General features: G+C 35.0%; 1 protein-coding gene across 5 annotated transcripts in view; it reads left to right on the top strand.

The window, feature by feature from the left end:
* LOC138705886 (phosphatidylinositol-binding clathrin assembly protein unc-11-like) overlaps nt 1–14,627 on the top strand; it is a 276,393-nt gene extending 261,766 nt beyond the window's left edge. For 4 of the 5 annotated variants that reach the window (XM_069834617.1, XM_069834618.1, XM_069834619.1 and 1 more), the window contains 2 exons: nt 6,262–6,498; nt 11,192–14,627. In XM_069834617.1, the coding sequence (XP_069690718.1) occupies nt 6,262–6,474 (213 nt within the window). In that variant the 3' untranslated portion in view covers nt 6,475–6,498; nt 11,192–14,627. The remainder of the gene's footprint in view (nt 1–6,261; nt 6,499–11,191) is intronic. The other variant, XM_069834620.1, reaches the window with a different exon arrangement.
* Nucleotides 14,628–22,382: the final 7,755 nt, after the last annotated feature.

Genomic DNA, 22,382 nt, shown 5'->3' with positions numbered 1-22,382 from the left:
AGTTTCCTTACATTTTCACTTTGACATACATACCTGTCTCCTGAAATTTCTTGTCCCAGCGTAGAATGCTGTTGCATGTCACGGAGAGTTCTGCTTCATTTCGTGTGAAAATGACATTGCACTCATTTGACTGACTACATATCAGCCAGCCACAAAATGCACTGGACCTTCTCATGTATGTTCTAATCCCCAGATGAAGATTCAGTGAAAACATGTTTAAATTGCAATGAAAACAAGACTCTCAGCAGCACTGCAACAATAACAATGTGGGAGAAACACATTTCATTTCTCCTCACTGAAGGGTATGTGCATGTGCATAGCTTGCTGCTAATGCATCCAATAAAATTTTTCGACTTTCTCTTTTTAAACGTGTAAATATTGAAACAATAAATGCAGTAGATAGTTTCTGAGATATGAATTTTTTTTTACACTAGATTTTTCCTGGACACAATGTATATTTACACTGGTTAACAAAGTTATAATTAAAACCTTTTTTAAATTAAAATTAAGGTATATTTATTGCTGGGAGTGCATGGTAATTTTATTTGTATATTTTATAATGAAATGAAAAATCAAATTTTAATTTGAAAACTCACTCGTGGATTCCTGACTATCAGGTCTCAGAACACCAGGGTTCTGCAGACCATAATTTTAGAATTACTAGTGATTTCTTTCCTTTGGAGTAAGTGTCATGGATTCAAAACCAGATCAAGATGGATTTTAGGTGTCGAGGAAATAAAGCCATTGGTCACACACAGATTCACTGTAGGTAAAGGATTCCTTTACTTACGAATAAAGATAAATAAAGGAAAAATTCTATGTTCACCCAACCTTTGGTAATGAATTTCACTACATTAATGATTGTCGAAACATGTGGTAGTAAGTGATGGGGACATATTCATTCAGATCTCATTGTGCATAACCTTTTATGTGTACAGTAACATAACTACAGGCATATATGTATAAAGTATAAAAATTTTTAAATAGGTATTATTAAACAGAATAAAGAAGAGCCATTAACTTTGGAGGTTTTTTTCCCCCACCAGGTTGTCTTTCGACATTTCTGGTCTTCTCTCCTGGCCATGGCTTAGTTGTAACCCACTTCTGAGGTTGGGGCGCCTGGAAGGCAGAGTTTGGAGTAATATGCTTGGCAATCAAAACAAACTCATTAATTCGATGCATAGAAATCATACTTCTACGCTGCTGTGTAATAACTTAGTTTTGTTGCCAAAGTCTCTTTTGAATTTTTCTCTCTCAGCCTTCTAAAACTAGTTACTGCCTGAAAATTGATTGTGTTATTTGAGATGTTTCGTAGATATTGGTAGTTCACTTATTGTAAGTGAAATATCTCGTGACAGATTTGTCTTAATTTCAGAAATCCATCACATGAGAATGTTTTATGACAAATTTAAACAAAAATAAATCTCTGTTCTTGTTTTTATGTTTTTTATGATAGTTATTCTTATTGGTTTGTCACTTCATATTTTTAATTGAAATAAGTGAAGCTGTATGTATTGAATACATTTGTACATATTCAATTTGCATGTTTTGTACTTACGACTGTATAAAGTTTATTTTCAGATTAATATATAACGTACACCACAGCACATTTTGTCTATAGTATAAACTGCACAATGTTACTCTCGCACTTTAACATTTAACTTTAGTATTAAAGTAGAAATGTATTTTTTTATTATTTTTTTTAACAAATAAATAAGACTTACTCTCATACCATGTAAGGACCAGTATTTCTCAACACAATACTTCGTATGATGTAAATGTGTCCTTCTGTCATTAGCAATAGAGCTTTTATAACGTGTAAAAAATTGCACACTGAAATGTTACTTTTTCTAAACAATCTTCTTTCCTTCAAGATAATTGCATGATCTATAATTACATATTGCAGGATTAAAGATAATACTGTATATTTTTAGGAGTTCATTGCAGTTTTTGTGCATTTGACCTTCTGCCTCTATTGATCTGTTTGCCTTTCTGTTTGTCCCTCTTTTTCTGTGCCTGTTAATCTTAAAAATATAATAGTTGGAGTGATAGAGATTTAAAGGGGGTCTCGTACAATTTCTTAGTTTCCAATGACAGGTTTCTTTCATTTTTACACAGTTCTCGTTTTCCAGTGCAGGCCTATTTGATCTAGTGAATTTAGTTTTTTTTATTGATACTAACTGTATCATAAGTTCTCATATTGAGTATTATGCCTACATTTGAAGATCATTTTAATCTGCTTTACTTTCTACTTTAAAAAAGTCTATTCATTAAACAAAAGCGAGTTTTCATTACACTTTCATTATGAGTTGACTACATGACAATTTTTTAAGGCTAGAACCATTATATATGTCATAATTGTGTGTTGTATATTATGCAAGAGACAAAATCTAACTGCTAAAACAAATTGATGTATTTTAATTTTTACGATAATCCTATTTACTATGGGAAGTCGATAAATGGGCTACAAACAGTTGTTAAAAATATACTAATAGAAACACATACTCGAACATATATTATTATATTTACATTTCTCCTTATTTCTGAACATAATTTTCACTACAGTTGAGACTCTTATCCCATTACTGTATCAGTACATCGAAATCTGCAGCATAGAAATCTTTAGCTTCCTGTCTTAGCTACCTCTTCATAAACGAAAAATATTTGCCACCAATATGAGTGAGGTGAAAATTGCTCAGTTAAACCAGGGCTGTATGATGTACAGTATAAAAATTTCCCAGCTTAGTTCTATTTCCTGCTGTATTGATCAGTTTATATGAGATCTGACATTGTCATGTTGGACCAGTAATGCTCTAGTTAGTAAGCCTGAACCCTGAAGCATCAACAGAACATTGTAGTACGATGCAGCATTCACATTCTCACCTCAGTTGTGGCAATGGGCTAATAGCACTCCTTGAGAATCTCAAAATTCTGTGGGTATAACCATCCCTGCTGATAGTGTAACCTGAAATTTCTTGGTTAAAGATGAAGAGAGATTTTACCATTGTAGAGATGCATGCTTTGATTCGGGTTGATAGTGATGCACCCATGATTTGATCCTTCTAACAACCCTGTGAAGCATGTATTTTTCTTCATCTGCGTACTGAGAGAGATGTTGCAAGGACTTGCTCATTCAGTTCATTTCGTCTCCTTGAGTCGACTCTCTAGGCACTCAGCATGCACACTTTCTGAAAATGTCAATGATCATCAATTGCCTATGTTCTAGACTGTGTCAGGAAGAGATTCTAAATACCAACTCTAGTATCAAAACCATAATTATTATAAGGAAAAGTTAATCATTAAGGACTTTATATCTGGAAGGTACGAAAATTAATTATTACTTCAAAGAGATTAAATATCTGGGAGTGGTTTTCGATCAGAAACTTACAAGGAACACTCGGCAGAGATACAGCAGCATCATGGAAATGCCACCACGTCTTCGGCAGAAAATGGGAACTGAAACGAAAATGATTATTGAATCTATCTTCTTGTAATCAGATCCTGTAGTCAAATATGTCAGTTTTGTATGGTGCTCAAAAGCAGAAGACAAGACAGATTATGTTATAAAAAATACAAATACTTGCGTGCTTAAAAATTAAAAGAGCAATGCGTACCTGTCCTACATGGAGATGATGATGAACTTTCTCCCTCCTGCATTTACAAGTCAAGGAAGATACTTTGTCATATACACTCAAATGGAATATAATAATGAATTTTAAATCAGGTGATATAATGGGCTATCTTAAGATCCTAGAGAATGTAAAATGTAGACAAATAAAAAAAGGTAATATCTGACCAAATAGCTCCAGTATTCAAAGTGGTATTTACTAACAGCCAAATTTGGGAAACAGAGATGATTAATTTATCTGGTATACAAACGGATCAATAAGGAGAGTAATATTTGTGTTGGGATTAAAGAATGAAGTTTTGTCTTTTCAAAAACCCTTGGAATATCTCTAAACATCTTTAAAAGAGAAATGGCTCTATACAGCTTTGCATCAGAGATATTCTGACCCCTGACCCAGTGTCTCATTGGTGCAAATATGTGCGTGTTATCTGATAGACAGCTCTAAGCATTAAATAACTTTGAATGTTCTTCAAAGCTAGTCTGGGACTGCCACAAAACGAGTTAATGCAACTAATGAAACACAAGGTTACCTCGATGTGGATAGTAGGGCACGAAGATGTGAAAGGCAATGAATGTGCTGATCACCTTGCCAAGGAGTGTACAGACACATTATTTATGAGAGCCCTGAATTTTATTGTGGACTTAACCACAATCATGTTAAAAAAGAAATCAGAGCCTGGGAGGAAAAACAAAAAGTCCTCATATTGGGAAAATGCTTAAAGACAAAGTACAAGAGAAAAAATTCGGAATCTTTCACAGCAATGGACTAATGGATACCTTGAACTTAACAAACAGGAGTTGGCAATTTCAGGTTGTCGTACTCATCACAGCCCTCTAACCTAACATACCATCTTAAGAAAGATAGGCAGTACCAAGGATTATTCTGTTAACTGTGTCTAATGGAATAGGCACATCAGAACACGTTCTGTATGACTGTGAGTCAGTAGCTTGCAAGAGGCTATGTATCTTGGAAAGGCATTTTGAACACACAAGGATATCAAAGATGTAACCCTGGAGCAATTTTGAGTGTTTACAAAAGCGTGTAAATCTTAACTAGGAAACTCAAATCAGGGTATGTCATGAAAGTTCTTTTAAGAGCAGTGATGAGAGGTAATTAAAGCATGTACAGTCTCGCCACACTTCTATTCTGTTCTATTTTAGGCTAAACCATGAATGCTACATTGTCATTACTCGCTTGTTAATTCAAACCATCTCCTCCGCTTGCCTTACAGTTGTTCCTGTCGCAATATGAACAGCAAGTATTCTTGGGGAAATTATCGACACAGTTGTGCATTTCTTTATGCGAAAAACATCCTCCCCCCCCCTCCCCCGTAAATAGAAAAGATTTTCTTATGGGTATAATTTGTAAGATATCCTTTTGCCTACAAAAGACATACAACAGCATGCTGCTCTTTGGTCAAACACTCCTCGCAGCTGCAATACCTCCCATCTGCTACGTGTAAATTGCCACCTAATGACACCTTCAGAAACTACTATCATTATTAACTTACTATTTCATAACTGTTTTCACCTATTTACGAACTTCCTATCGTATTTCATTCTTGTGTCAAAATTTTCTTAAAAAAGAAGTATAGTTATTACAGGATTTGTAATGGTGTGACAAGAAAGACTACTTTTTTCTCCCTTTGTAGTAGTAATTTCTTGCATTTTAAATGTGATACCAGTTAGCAGAGAAAGAACATGGTGATGTATGGAAGACGTTAATTTACTACCTAGCTAGATAAACAATGGCATTGAAGTAATTGTGACTTCCTCTCCTCAGTTCTGTAACTTCTCGTTCTGCAGACAATTTCGATTTGACAGATTTACTATTGACTTGAATTCATCCTTGTCTTCTCTGGAATGATGATGTATCCAATACTCAACATCAACTATAAAGATTATTTCCTGGAGAAATTGTACAGTCCAGTAGTTCCCAATTATTACTACATCATTGATAAGAAAATTGCAAGAAATAGTGAATTTATGATATAGGAAATGATATACTCTGAAAGAACATGCCCCAGTACTTGTCTTTTTTCACCACTAATTCCACTTTGACTTGCTGGAATTTTAATTAAGATCTTAAGTAAGAAGTAGAATAATTATAAAGCTTAGCAAAGAGCCAGTCCTGGATAACTAGATTTTCAGGTCATTGTCAACTCATAGAAGTATTCATAGTCACGTACTGGTTAATACTACTTCTATAGGACAGAATGATGGCAACCAAGAAAAAAGTGCCCTAAACTGATTAGAAGGTAAATCATGATACTTTTGAAGATACCTTTTCAACCAGAATCATCAAGCCTGCCTTATCAGGAATATCATAATTATCATTCTATTATTCACTTTTTGAGACCCTATTGCTCTGTAAAGAATCATTTTATTCAGTCATTTTAGAAGTCTTTCTGGTGTCCTTTTCCGTAAGTCTCTGTTTTGTAAAATACTTCATTACAAATGTAAAAAAGGAAGATAAATTCTGGCGCAAAAAAGTAGTTGATTAAATAATTGCCTTACAAATATATCACTGTACATGCTTACTAGGTGTTCTGACATTTACACAGACGTAAGAAATACTGGTCTTTTCATTGGGGATCTGTTGTGGTGTACTCACTCTTTCCTATCCTGTCCAGGGCATGCAAGGAATGCAAGGCATGCGGCCAATGGGGGCAGCACCCATGATGGGAGGGGCAGGGATGATAGGTGGTGGTGGCGGAATGATGGGAAGCCCCAGAATAGGGGGGACACCTGGTGTGATTGGGCAGCAACCCATAGCGACTCAACCCCCAATGCAACCACCGCAAGGAGCTCAAACTCTCCCACTGGATCCATTTGGAGCACTGTGAACCTCATCTCAGGGAGGGATCTAGGTAGGCCCTTGTATATTATACTTCTAAAATGAACAGAGAAAAGTTACATCTGTTTATGATGATGTAGGCTGACAGTGTAAATATGTAATTTAACCTAAGTGTGTTATCAAGAATTGTAATCACTTTGGTTAACCAGAACTCCTCTACTATGGGTGATAAAAGTGTAATTGACGTTCTTATGTTAGTTCATTAAGCAGAACACTATACACTATTTTCGAGAATGTAATTGATGTATATTGAAGGGTCCAGCAAATGTCTTAAAAGTATACTGGGCGTCCTTTAACCGGATATAGTGTCTAATGATGAGTTGTGGGAGGGAACACATCAAATTCTCATTGATAAGCAGATTAAGAAAATAAATTGGAAATGGACTGGATGTACGCTGCACAGACTTGATAATAACATATCTGAACAAGCCCTAGAGTGGAATGAACTGGGCAGATGAGTGGAGGGAGACCCAGGATGACGTAGAGATCCGCCAGCAGCTTGTCTATGGATGGTGGAAAGACATGAAACTTACAGCACAGCACCAGACCAGATGACAGAATCCTGTTTCGGTCCTATGACCCTCAGCAAGGGTTTAAGGAAATAGATGAGAGATATTGAAGGGTTCTGGATTGGACGTAGTCACAAATGACGAATAGACTGATGCTTTAACCAAAAGTGGTTCCAGCCTTCGCATTGGAACACGGTTATTGGCTTCCTGTAAATGTCACAGGAATATCCAGAGAAATTCCAGGGGGCTTGGAAAGAAGCACTGGCTTTGAAACTGATAAAATTCCTCATTGAGGGCGTAAATATAGTCGGCTTCTCCTGGGAAAGGGGTGGCACCTTACAAGTCATGGGTATTAAGAATAATGCCGCAATGTGGAGAGAATAAAATTCATTTTTTGCAGTGCTTTGAACTGGCTGGACCTAAGTGTAGGTAAGTATAGGAATTGTTTATTAGCATTTGAGGACCTGAATAGGATTAAACTAATCCTTCAAACTTGTATTTGCTTCTGAACTGTCTGTTTAATCATTGTAGATGGGCACAAAGTGGATAAAATCAATTGACCAAAGTGTTTTAAGATAGTCTTTAACTGAAGAAGAAGAAGAAGAAGAAGAAGAAGAAGAAGAAGAAGAAGAAGAAGAAGAAGACGAGTATCTTCATGTATAAATCTTAATTTTATAATTTTAAGTAAGACTTCTGTTGCTGGGTGTTATCCTATCAAATCCTACATTACTTATTTAAACTACCATATTCTCTAATTTTTTTTAACACTCTTAAAGCGAAATTTATGGATGGAAACACAATAAGTGGCATTTTTCTTACGACAATCATGCTTTTAAAAGATTGTGTTTTTCAATATGCAGTTTTATAATTGTTAAAAAAAAAAAAAAATGGAAAATCGCCTAATTTTTCCTAATTTTTTTGTCACGTGAATCATTATAGCACTACAATTTTACATGTCTACATTAAAGTGACAGTATATTCACATTAACTTACTGACATGTGATATTGACAGATGCCTACATTCTAATGATTTTGCAACCTTATTGTAAGATCGTTTTATCTCTGCTTTCTCTATTAAAAATTACATCAGTATTTGTCTTTAAGATAAGGAAACAAATATATTGATATAAAATCATATTATACATTTTCATATGTAAATTACATATAACTGAAGATGACTACACACCTTACTGGAAGTTAGTTAATTTTGCGATGAGACAGGAATTAACTATATTTGCAAAAAATACTGTTTAGTGGAGTAAGATTATGTAAGTCTACAAGTTTCACTTCTCTCTAATACAGCAGTTTGACGTTGTCATTACTCAAATTCCAGTACATGATAAATAAATCAATCAATATTAATACTACAAAAAACGAGACAAAAGAAAAGTGAAAAGTTAAAGGATGCTTTCTGATGGCATTCATTGAATCTAGTTAATTACAAAAAGAACAGTTTGAGCATGTGAAAATGTTAGTTTTATGAAATGGAAGGCAAGATGTTCTGAATAGAACAACAGCTTCCCTTTTGAGGCTCTTGAGTTGGAGCTTACATATCTACATAAGTAGGATTTATGATTCTCAAGTAACTATAATGAGTATCATAGTGCATAATGCTACACTTATGTATATTGGCAATATAAGAAGACACCCATAAATGAAATGAGATTAAAGAACTCTATAAATTGTCATTTGTGAACCTTGTACAAATGAAATGCATATATACTCAATTTATCACTGATATTATGTTAACATCATAACCTGAAACACACAAGTGAAGTGGGTAGGCACTAGATACACATGTTAACATCATTCCATTAGGATATGTCTGAGCATAGCTTCTTTTGGTATTCGTTTTTACAAAGAGAGAAAGAGGAAGAGATCGACGAAAGGATGCACAAGAAAAAAAAAGACATTAAAAAAAGAAATATGTTAAGAGAAGAGGGAGAGAACGGAAAAGTGAAAAAAAGAAGACAGAAAAAAGAAAGAAAATGAAGATAGAACTAAAGAAAAACTTGGCATTGACCTTCACATCATGGCATTCCTACAATCTTAATAGTAGCAACACAGTCTAGTATATACAGTCACAAAGCTTGGAATGATTTTTTTTGCATTTCTCATGATAGTTGCTAGCCGCTTGGAGTGCTGTGAGTACTAGGAAGAATAGACTGTGCCACTGCCATCTTGATCTAATACAGGCCGTAAGGCAGATCATGTAACTCACTTAACCTGATCACGAAGGGCAGTGTTTCAACCATATAAATTAGTTGGAATGCATAACGAGTAACATATATTTCTCTAAAATGTAGTGTAATTGCATTAATAAAATTTAAAACAATGATTATGAGACACTTGAGACATAATTCACTTAGTGTGAAAATTACGTTGTTCATATGTGTACCGGTAATAACTGCCTTTATTTCGATTAAATATTGTGAAATTCTTGTACATTCATTTATGCACGATTCAATAATTTTCAGTTGCACCTCACGGATATTTAGATATTTTGAAATTATAGGTTATGTTTACTGTACTAGTTGCTCCTTTCTGTCTAATTTTAGTCGTCTCCAGTGCCCTGCATTCATATGGAAATTATAGGTTATGTTTACTATATTTAACTTATATTCCTAAATTCGTAATTATACATTATAATTAAGCATAATATCGTATATGATACCCCGCACATTCAATTTGTCTGTATTTTAGTACTACAATTGAATACTGAATTATTGTTTTATCTACTACCTAAGAGACGAAGTAACAGAATCGTATGTACACTAATTTCACAGGAATGGTATGGTAAATTTTCTGTCTACAATTAAGAAATGTAGATGTGCTAAATTTAAATCACAATATAAATTATTTTTTATTAAACCTCAAAATAGCTTCCATTCTAAACTTAAAATGTTGATGCGAACAAATTATGTTAACATGTAAAATTCTCTTCACATTAAAGTAACACAGTTTTATAATTATTTCTGCAACAAATTATGCAACAAGAAGTAAATGGAACTTATGGACACATTACACTAAATAAAACTTAGCAATGATACGCAATAAAGTTATAATATAATATTTCACTGAGCTCCATACAATGAAATAGAAAACCCGAACATACAGCCTGGTCTAGATCGAAAAGGCATTGACTGTGCCGTATTTTGCATTGTTGTGAAAAGTTGTGTAAACTGTGAAATGTTCGTTATCGGTTGCAATAACTGTAAATGGCTAAAATACAATAATTTGAATAATAATATGGGACAAGGAGACGTTTGGGTACTATAAATTGTAAGAAAAAGAGGTCAGAGTTATTCTTCTTCCGAAAGATCCAGGAAGGTGAGTTTATAAAATATAATATATATTTTATGAAAATAATATCTGCAGTGCTCGGGAAAAGTGACATAAGTCAGTTTCCACAAACCTTTTTTGATAATTTATTGACACCTTACACTGGTTTATATCGATCTGATTTTTTTCTGTATGAATTATTGTAATGAGAGGAATACTTACGTATTTTTTTCCTAGCAAGCAGATGTTCCGTAAGTGTCAATAAATTATCAAAAAAGGTTTGTGGAAACTGACTTGTGTCACTTTTCCCAAGCACTGCAGATATATAAACTTTATGTATTTCATATTTCAATAGTGGAAGGAAGGTGTTAATTTTTTTCAAAAGGACACGATATCGAAAGTACCTACAATACATTTTATCGTCTGCTAGGGAAAGGGTCTGTGATGAGGCGTTAGTAGCAATCCTGGTGGTTAGCAACTATCTATGGATGCATATTTATTAAGTATTGAGCTTCGTGACTGTATACAGTATACTAGGCTGTGGTAGTAAGGTAATTCATAGTCCCCTTATGATCCCATTTTTTGTACATGATTCTCATATATACTAGACTGTGGTACCGTAGTAAGGTAATTCATAGTCCCCTTATAGTGCAATTTTGTGTGTATGATTCTCTGCGTAAGTACTTTATCAAAATAAACTTTATCTGGCTGCTGAATGTATTAATTCACTCACTGTTAGCAGAGGATGTAAAAACATATTGCTACCTCTGTTTCAGGAAGTCTTGCACACTAAACCATGTATAACCTATTCACAGAGAAATAATGTGCAAATAGTTACTATTACAAATATTTTATTTTATTTTATGTATTAAAATTTGTCGTTTAATAATACTCTGAATTTCTTTCTCTTTTCAGGACTTTAAATGGAATTGAGGCCATCATCTGTAAATACTGAAAAATGCCTCTGATGATAACATGATGATATTCAAATAATCTGCAAAGTAGTTGAACAGTGGAAAATGACTAGCAGTATATTTCCATGAACAAAACAGTTTACCCTCCCCTGCGTATATATATTGAGTTCCACCTTGAAAAGAAAGAAGTCCAAGGCTGTGGCATATGATATTTTGTCTCATGGCTGTAGTGCTTACTTTAATGTGTTGTTGGCAGGTTCATGGGGAAATGTTCTCTAAATTCAGCAGCACATTTTGGGGGTAGGCCATAATTTTGTGTTCAATCCTTCGTTTTGAATCAGAATGTTTGTTTAGGTACTGAATAGTATCATACGCGTTACATGTGATCTGGCGGAATCATTCAGCAAGAATCCATCCATCTAGCCATCCAACCAAACTTCTAGTTCACCAGCGAAGTATTAAGTTATCGTACATCATCCATTATGTTATTGTTTCTCAGTTGTTCGTGAAGGATATGTAATATTTTTGTTAATATCTTAGTTTTGATTTGATCCTGTTATTACTGCTATTGTGATTGTATGGTTATTGCTGTTTGTAAATTTATACGCAAAGTATTATATATAAGAACACTTTAAAATTAATTATGCAAAATTATTGCTATATGAAATAGACTTCATATACAGTTGAGGATTTGATAGTGCTCTCTGTTGTTCTAGCTAAGTTAATGAGGCTGACAGATCGTGATGGAAAAAAAAATCTGTACGCTTCATAGTCGACTGTTTAATACCTCATTGTGAAGGGGGAATTCCAAAAATGTCTGTATTGACGTTTCTCCATCAGCCTTCAACTACAACAGATACAAATTGGTGATACAGTTTTATTTTGTGGTAGTATGTGATTTTCCATGCACTGAGCTGGATATTTCTAGCATAGTGTAAATTTGTATAACCATGTAATATAATGCGCGAGGATTTGCACAGCAATATCAGCGTGAGTATAGCTGCCATGGCGAGGGCCATTATGTAATAAAACTTGTATAAATTGTTGTTGTAACTGTGGAAGGTGCTGCTGTTACGACAAAGACAGTAACTGATACTCATTGTATACCAGTCCTTAAATTCATTAACGAGGTATTCTGTTTTCGTGATCAGTTCTGCAAAACAAAAGAGTACCAGTTGTTCTTGTTATGATTATTAGTGGAAAAGAGTTGGTCTAAGAGTTTAACTGTACAAATTATTTAATTATGCCCAGGATAAAGTCTCTTCTTGATAGCAATATTGACATTGTTTTCATTTTCCTAACTAGATTCTTCACAATGTAATGCCCACTGTTCTGTACTGTATGTTTAATAAGAATAGTTTTTGGCTTGTTTTGTACTTGCCCAGAATTTCAGCAGCTCTTGAAACACTGCATTTATTTATGTTACAACCATTATGTGATGAATAACTGTGCTTCTGATAAGTCAGGTTTTGCATCGAGTTGCTTTGGGTGGAGGAGACTAGGCTATTTAACTTGGTGCCTGTGCCTTCTGCAATGTCTGAAACTCCCTTCACAGTAGTAGACAAAAAATAAATAAATATTACATATGAGGGTATGGATTGTAATGTATAGTAGTGTCGGAGGAGTGAGACAGATTGCGGTGCATTTATCAATAAATGTCACAGGCAAATATTGTATTATAACATTATCTATATATAAAGAAAAGATATATGTTGAATGAATTGAGAAAATGGTGTGTATAAAAATAACATGTTAAATGTTAATTGTAACAAGACAATATTACTATTACGGTATAAATGTCACAAATTCTATGCTTTAGTGAAATGTCATGTTATAGCTCTGGGGAGAATGTTGTGTTGTAGATTGAAAATGGAAATTCTTTAGAGACAGTAAGCGCTTGCACTGTATCATAGTGTTACTGCACTTCATGTTGAAACAGAAAACAAAATGTACTGGTTTAGAATGACCAATTAAAACATAGAATAAAATGGAACGTAAGATAATAATATCAGGTCACTGAAGTCCTGTCAACCAGAAGTGAAGAGAAAGTATTTGGTGATAACTACAGACAGGTTTATTGTATTTAATATTAAGAAACAGGCATCTTAGTATTACTACTGGTGAGTTACTGTAACTCTGTATCAATAACAAAAGTTCAAAGATTCCATTGTAGTATCCCCTCTTCTCCAGTCGTTAACATTCCAGTGTGGACACTACTTAATCTGATCGTCTTCACAGAAACACGTTAGAGAGGACTTGCTTCGACTCCCAAGTCATTCTAAATTGTTAATAAATTATATCAGTGTTGAATAGTTAAATTATAACCTCAAAGTATTTATACCATATTTCAAATCTATTTGAAGCAGTTTGTAATTTAAAATATTATTTTACTTTGATAGATATAGTTTTTCGGTAAGCATATTTAAGAATTGTGTCACCATGTTGCATAGTAATTTGAATTAACAAATATGTATATTGCCAGAACCACGTTACCCGTTAACTTCTGACCCAAATTTGTGTGTGCTTTCCTAACCGACTTTAGAGTGTATGTTTTGTGTGTACATATATTAGGTTGCCATTCTTCATTCATGTTTCTCATTTATGGAAAGAATACTTACTATGGGTTTGGACATGTGGTTTGATACGCCTTGATTTATCTATTTTTGTACATTTCGTGCAGATATGTTTCCAATAGTCTTCTTTATAGTAATAAAAAATGCGCTAATCTTGTTTAAATATGAAAATAAAGGATGTTCCACTCATTGACAAGAACAGTTTCCAGACCCATAGTACATAACATTGTCTCAGTTGTGTGGAAAATTGATGGTCATGATTCTCCAGTACTCTCAACTGGAAGAACATGCTTTTGAATTTAACTGAACATGTTAAGGGGGCCATGTAAATTATTTTGATATAAATTTAATCTCAAATACATTAATTTCAGGATATTTTGTTCGTGTTTTACATATATCAGAGTCTCCTAGCAGAGAATTTGGATCTGTATTAGAAGTTGGTGTGATCAAAATGTGGTGTAATCAAAACTCACCTGAATGTTTATATATGCCTTCAAAAATGCATCTGAGCCAAACTGAAGTGCAATATTTGAGGTTAATCCTCAAAAAAGCACATTATCTTTCATGTATAGCCACGAGGCACAGCTTTGTGATGGCACGCTTCATAACAATCTTGTATCAGTTTAGATTTCCTGCACTGTTCTGGCAGCAGATGAATGTCGAAAGAATTTATATGTGGAGATGTCGAGTGTTTCCATTGTCATGTATTTATTGCCATTTATTTTCCCCACACTAATATAAAGTTTATCAATGAACATATTTTTATTTTATTTTCATTTGTTAATACTTGAAAAAAAAAAGAAAACAATGAATAAATATATATGTACCTGCATTACATGCAGACTAGAAAAGAAGTCCTTTGAATACCACAGTTTTATTTCTGAAAGATTACAATTCAGTTCATGAGTTTTTAGACACCATCAGCTGTACTCCTATACACAACCTGTCACCTAACTTCACATTATAGGAAAACCAGAAGTATCCTTACGAAATATTCAATAACTCGGGTAACTCTTAGATTTGTGCAACTATGCATTCACATGAACTCTCATAAACAGCTTTCATTACACACAAGTGTGACATTCACATTTTTGTATCTTGATTAATGGAATACAGTCTTCAGTTACAAGAAGTCTGCAAGTTCTTAGAGCAGGAATAATCTTTATTTCATTATTATCTGCTGGTTAAAAGTATTGGCATTGGTATATTTTTTGTTAGTTTAAAAGTTTACACTACTACTTTCTCCTTGTTATAATATTAGGACTAAGTATTCAGATAACTGGAAAAGTGTGGATTTATTCAGCTTGTAGGATGGGAAGGGAAGAGAGAGGCTAGGATTAATCCGAAGTGGGTTGGAACAATTCATAAAGCCATAAAAAAACAGTGCTCCTAAAGGATTACAACTCAAAGAATTAGTCAACAGGTGAGAAGAAATAAACAAAAACATTATTGGAAAGAAAGATGACTAATGGCTTTATCAATAACAGCAAATCTACATTTGAAACAAACAATCCTATTACTTTTTTTTATATTCCAGTATGCTTCAAACATGAATATTGTAGTCGCCGTCAACGTAGTTGGTATAGTGCTGGCCTTCTATGCTCGAGGTTGCGGGTTCGATCCCTGTCGAGGTCGATGGCATTTAAGTGTGATTAAATGCGACAGGCTCATGTCAGTAGATTTACTGGCATGTAAAAGAACTCCTGTGGGACAAAATTCTGGCACACCAGTGATGCTGATATAACCTTTACAGTTGCAAGCGTCGTTAAATAAACCATAATTGAAATTGAATATCATAATTTTCTTCGCCATGTCAGCAAACATGTCATAAAATGTATAATATCCAGAACAGTTAAAAACCTCAGTCATTGCAGAATCAGCATGATAACTCTCTAGCAATCACTTCACTGGAAACACACATCTTGTGTCATCGTCGATCAATTTGCTTCAACTGTGAATATAGCTGGGAAAGAAATTATCATAATCATCACCATGTACCCCATTAAAATCTTGCATTATCTTTCCAGTGCCTCATTGGACTTCCATTAGATATCTTTATCCACTGTTTTGCTTGAGTGAACAATAATAAAATTGGCTCTCTTCTGCCAAAGGCAAAATTTTTCAGGCCAAAAAAAAAGTATAAAAAAAATTGCTAAGACGTATCCAAACGTTTCTAACAAGTGCCAGAACAGGTTATATTGTCACACAGTTGTATCTACACCGATTTCAGCTTTCCTATAATCCTACTTGTCTATAGTGTAACAATCATGAAGATAACCTGGAATATATTCTTTCTTACTACACGTTGCGAAATCCTAAAAGAAGCAAGTTAAAGTAATCAATACGAGTCTCACAAGACTTAGTTCTGCAGCATATGTTGACCACACCTCAAATCTGGCTACTGGTGAGAGGCATCTATGAGGGCCACTTACTAAGTCATGGCAACTATTTTTCTCCGCGGAGTCCCGGACCACAATCCACATTGTTTGATATGCAACATTTACATTAGGATGTATAGTACTTACAGATGTCGCTAGATGGTGCAGATATTCAAGGACAGAAGAAGAGGGATGAGCGCAAGTCAGTTGGTTCACTGTTGATGTTTGTAGTTTGTCAAGTATGGATGTGAGTCAGCTATAACAACGTGCATACGTAAAAATAAGTGCTTTGCTGTCAAAACGCGAGAGAATGTCACCCACAACTTGTAGACGCCATCGGCGTAGCTTGGTCGACTAAGGTGCTTGCCTGCTGATCCAGAGTTGCACTCGGGGGGGGGTTCGATTTCCGCTTGGGCTGATTATCTGGTGGTTTTTTCCGAGGTTTTCTCCAACCGTAAGGCAAATGTCAGGTAATCTATGGCGAATCCTCTGCCTCATCTCGCCAAATATCATCTCGCTATCACCAATTTCATCGACGCTAAATAACCTTGTAGTTGATACAGCGTCGTTAAATAACAAAGTAAAAAAAAAACTCGAAGCTGTTGGAGGTCGTGCTCTGCCATACAGAACTGTGACAAGATGGGTAGTAGCTTTCCAAGGTGGACGAGTAAAAAAACCAACATACCTCGTATGGGACACCCTAGGACTGTTTGTACTGATGTTGCTCGTGCCGCGATAGAACATTGCTTAGAGAATGGCAGACGATGGTCTGTACAGAAGTTGGTAACAGAAACGGTTATTGACAGGCAACTGTACATAAAATGTTATAGCACAATCTGCATATGCACAAAATTGCTGCTAAATGGGTGCCACATGCACTAACAGAACAACAAAAGTGAACATGTTACGAAACCTGGAACAATACGAACGTGAAAGAGACATCATGCTGAACAGGATCATTTCCATTGACGAAACCTGGGCCAGGACTTATGAAACCGAGCCTAAACGCCAGTCTGCTAAATGGTGTCATCAAGGACCGCCACAAAAACACGAAGTCCGTCAAAATCCATCTCTGGTGAAGTTAATGGTCATTTTAGCATGTGACATTCGAGGAATTATTTTGTGTCATTGTGTCCCCCATTGCCAGACTTAATGCAGCTTACTACAATGCTTATCTGCAGAATAACCTACATCATGCTATCAGGAATAAACGTCCTGAGTTGTTGGACAATGCAATCATCCTTCACGATAATGCAACAGCCCATACAGCAGCTCTTGTTCAGACACATTTATGGCGCTGGAGATGGGAAGTACTAGAGCATCCTCCCTACTCTCCCGGTCTGTCACCATGCAATTTCCATTTGATACCGAAATTGAAAGCTCCAGTGTGTGAAAGACGATTTCGTATATGAGAAGACATAGCCAACGCAGGCAACACGAGATTGGCCAGATTGGACAATGGAGCAGCTGATGGTATTGGCCGTCTTCCTCATCGTTGGCAGCAAACAGTTGATTGCCTTGGAGATTACTTCGAAGGATCTTAATTTGTTCAAAATGTGTTAATGTGCGTGCAGACTTTTTTTAATGTGTTAATATGCATACAAACTATTGTTCTCAACATCATGACACAAGATAACATTTTCTCAATTTTTACTCTTCTCCCTTGTCTACAATACTTCCTGAGAAACTCGTGTAACAGACATGATTGGTTAAGTACATTATGCATTTCCTTAAAAAAAATAGTTGCCATGACTTAGTAAGCGACCTTTGTATAATGAACACTTATCAAAGTAACCCTTATTTGTGAGAAGAAACTCTGAAGACACTACAGTGGACTGTATCAGCATCCTACTGAATACATTGTTATTTTTGTTGTTATTACCACTATTGCTATTGCTATTACTGCTATGACCTACTTTCCATCTGAGGATTGTCAAAATGGAAAATCATGTGACTGTTACTTAATGGGTCTCTTTTCTTTAAATTATTTTAAACAGTTGTATCATATTATTACGTAAACTTTCAGTTCGATACAGCAAATATTTTTATTATGGTGTAGTCCCTATATTTTTAATATAGTTTATCCATCATTACAACACTGATCAAATTTTGGAGAAACTCAATGGAACAACAAAAACGTAATAATAATTTCTTTATTCAGTTGGTTTTCATGTTCATATTTCACTTTACACTTAGTATTGCCTCTTAAAGATGTTTTCTGTTATTTCGTCTATCTTCTTTCATACTTTTGTTCACCGATCTTGGCACTCTATGCAAAGTGTGTGTTACAATAGAACTCTACCTCCTTTAAAGGTGCGTGACTTTAACAGAATTTGCCTTTATGGTTCCTGCTACTGTCTTCCTGACCAGCAGGTGCTTTTCACATTTGAGTCTTGGTTGTTAATTGTAGCAGATGTAACACGAAAACAAATCAGTTGTTTAGTCAACTGTTCGAAGTCAGGTCTGAACCTCATAAGTGACGCCAATAAGGCACCACTTATGAGGCAACTAGACCAGGAGATGAGGAGAAGAGTGGCTAATTCTTTCCCTCTCCATTGCATACATCGCTGACTAGCTACATATTACACTAGTCAGACTTCAGATGCATACAAACAATTGTTCTTCCTCTGACACACATCAAGTGAGATGTACTGCCTGATAATAAGAGTCAGAACCTCAGAGGTAAAGAAATCAGATTGGAGACTAAATTAGCTGCATTTAGTAATTTAGGTAGGGGATTGTAGCAGGCTGAAGTGGCTAAACGGAATGGGTTTGCGCAGTCAACACTTGCAACATTCATAAAGAAACTTAAAGAAATAGAGAACAAACAGTCTTGCAAGTGTAATATTAATCCTAAACATACTTACTGGCTTTTAAGGAATCCGGAGGTTCATTGCCGCCCTCACATAAGCCCACCATTGGTCCCTATCCTGAGAAAAATTAATCCATTCTCTATCATATCCCACCTCCCTTAAATCCATTTTAATATTATCTTCCCATCTACGTCTCGGCCTCCCTAAAGGTCTTTTTCCCTCCGGCCTCCCAACTAACACTTTATATGCATTTCTGGATTCGCCCATACATGCTACATGCCCTGCCCATCTCAAACGTCTGGATTTAATGTTCCTAATTATGTCAGGTGAACATAAGAGTTTAAAAATTGCGGCAGCAGAAGACGTTGACATTGCTGTCTTGAAGTGTGATTGTGCTGAAGCAATAAGACAGACATTTGTTGCTGAAAATCTCAACACCAAAAGACAGAGTACAATTACTGCTTTGGGGGAGAACTTACCTGTGTATTAAATGAATTTGAACTTCAAGTTGGATAACCAGATGGTGAGTAAATGTTATTTCATAGTATGTAATGTGGTTTCATACTTATTTTACTACATTCATTTTCAGAACATAAATATGGGAAAAATTTCATAACCCCTCAATACAGTAATAACCCTGATATTACAATACAATTTTCCTAGTCCTCAGAAAATTGTTGTATCAACATATGACTGTACTATTATTATTATTATTATTATTATTATTATTATTATTATTATTATTATTATTATTATTATTATTATTATTATTATTATTTATTGATTTAATACCGGGCTTTTGAGCTTACCATTAGCCACAACTGAAAATTAAAACCTGGAATGATTAGGTGTTCCTTGATGCCTTTGTCATTTTCATCATTGTTACTTTACAATTCATCAGTGCCCCTAAATATCCTGTTTCTGGACATAGTGTGTGTAATTTTGTCACTATGATAGAATGGTACCTTGCTTCGTATTGCACTGTATTTTTCTACTTCAAGTTGGCTGTTAAGTGACAAGCATCTGTAATGAACAACGAACATTTATTGGAAGAAGTTTTAAGTGAAGGCTGCTGTGAACTACACAAGTATTCAGATCTTTATTATATTATCATTTTTTTTCCCTACCATCGCAGATATTGGTTTGTAGCCATTTATGCCTTTGCCTACTTTTTGTCAATTATGATGAATCCTATTGAGATTGGAGCACCCAATATGTCGGATTCTGTTTGCTCCGTATGACAGAATGACATGAGGATGGATAAAGACGAAGACAACAATGATGAAATGAGCCCAGGGCCAATAGTAAACAGGATTTGTTCTTAATGGGTTGGAAGGAAAACACAGGGCAAAAACCTCAGCCAGACAACTTGTTCCACCCAAGATTCGTTTCCAGGCCCACTAATTTGAGTCATATGCTGAGCACTACTCCAAAGTGGTGGACAATAAGCCTATTGTTGTTGTTATTATTATTATTAACTAGAAAAACTGCATATATTTATTTCATTGAAATGACTAGGTGCTCCTTGTCATTTTCTTCATTATTACGTTGAAGTTCATCACTGTTCCTGAATATCTTGTTTGTGGACATTGTATGTGTAATTTTATTTACTGTGACTGAATGATATGTTGCCTTGTGCATAGTTATTGCACTGTCTTGTTCTAGATAATTAATGAAAATGTTCAGGAACTAGTATGTAAACATATAAGCTGATGTTTTCTTACAAATACTTGAAGCTAAATTGAATCCTGAATACCACTCATATCTTTGTGACAGCAGATCTTTTTTTGCAAATTCCATGTAACAAACAGTAACCAACTCTTTTTCCTTGCACGGTAGCCATGTTTCACAGTCACAGATATGAATTATCTATCATGCCATGGACTATTAGGTCGGGCCACCTCATCCTTTGTTTTGTTAGATTTACTGTGCTTTGCTATTATGAACACGCCATTGATTTAGTATAACAGAGAAGTGGTTGATCGCCTGCTCAAAGACACAGGGCAAGCAGCAGGTATCCCCACACAGAATATGCTCCCATGCCGACTGCTAATTAACATATTTGAGAGGTCCTGAAAAAAATCTTTAGCATAATGCTTTTAATCGTAGAACTATGCCTGGGGTTGCATAGTAAATGAAAGCCATGAATATTATAGATTATACATTATTTTTAAAGGAAAAATTTTACAGTCTGTTCAAAAGAAACCAAATGACCTGGAAATGTACAAAAACTTGCCCAGATATGTTCAAACACTTTTAACAAGAGCCAGAATAGGTCACATTGCCACACACTTGTACCTACACTGATTTCATATTTCTGATACTCCTAATTCTCTGTGGAGTAATAATCATGATGAAGATCTGGAACACATTCTTCTATACTGTCCATCCATAAACCACAAAAAGTAGTAAATTAAAATCATCAGTACGAGTTGCAGAAGAGACAGCCCTGCAGTAGTATATATTGACTACACTCCAACTCTGGTTACTAGCAACAGGCATCTATAACGAACACCGATCAAAATATCCCTCATTTCTCATGAAAAACAAAAACTGAATAGACTACAGTGGACTATAGTGGACTTTATGTTGTCAGCAAACAGCTGGATACATTAAGAAGATTGATTGATTTGTATTTATTTATACTCGCTTTAACTCCCAAGTCATATCGCGACTCTCTGTAGTTTACTGTATGGAATGTTTGTTGCTGTTGTACTGTGTCTTATTATTTGGTTGTAATGGGGGTCAAATCCGGCATTTTTCTTGACCAGATTGGTCAGCACCAGCACCTGGGACCTCCCAAATGCGAGTCCAGGATATTACTACTAAGCCATCTCGCTCGGAATATATATTTTGTTCTGTTATTCCTAGTTACAGTTTCTACAGGTATAGGTGGAATAAATTCTCGGACCTTGAGTAATGGGCAATGATAGGAGAACTATGAGATGTGGTGAGTGCATCCGAGTCCTTCCAAACGTCTTACAATGATCACATCTATACATGATCCTCCGAGTGTGGTTGGTTCTTTGAATGATGCGAGTTGCAGCCCAAACATATCTCTCACGAAGTTTTGAAATTGAGAGTTCTCATTAACTATCAAGTCAAGTTTAAATCGCTTGTAAGTATGATACGCATGTCAGTATATCCCTCATCAGCTAAATATGGATTTAGCTGACATAGTTCTGCCACAGAATGAGGTACTATGTGCTAGTAAAAATAATTAAATAGATTTATTATTTTGCATTTAATTTGCCTATTGCTAACAATAAAAAACAAAACAATAACTACAAAAATTTCAATAATAGAAACATTTGATTATAATATTTCATGTCAAAACTAGCTATATTTACAGTACCTCTATTTTCACTACACACTGAAATGTATTTTCACTTGCGTGTAACCTTCAATGGGGCTCTGTACACTTATTT

Source organism: Periplaneta americana, chromosome 9, assembly GCF_040183065.1.
Source record: "Periplaneta americana isolate PAMFEO1 chromosome 9, P.americana_PAMFEO1_priV1, whole genome shotgun sequence".
Classification (NCBI taxonomy): Eukaryota; Metazoa; Arthropoda; class Insecta; order Blattodea; family Blattidae; genus Periplaneta; species Periplaneta americana.
Note: the sequence above shows the minus strand (reverse complement) of the source record. Positions and strands in the feature narration are given on the sequence as shown.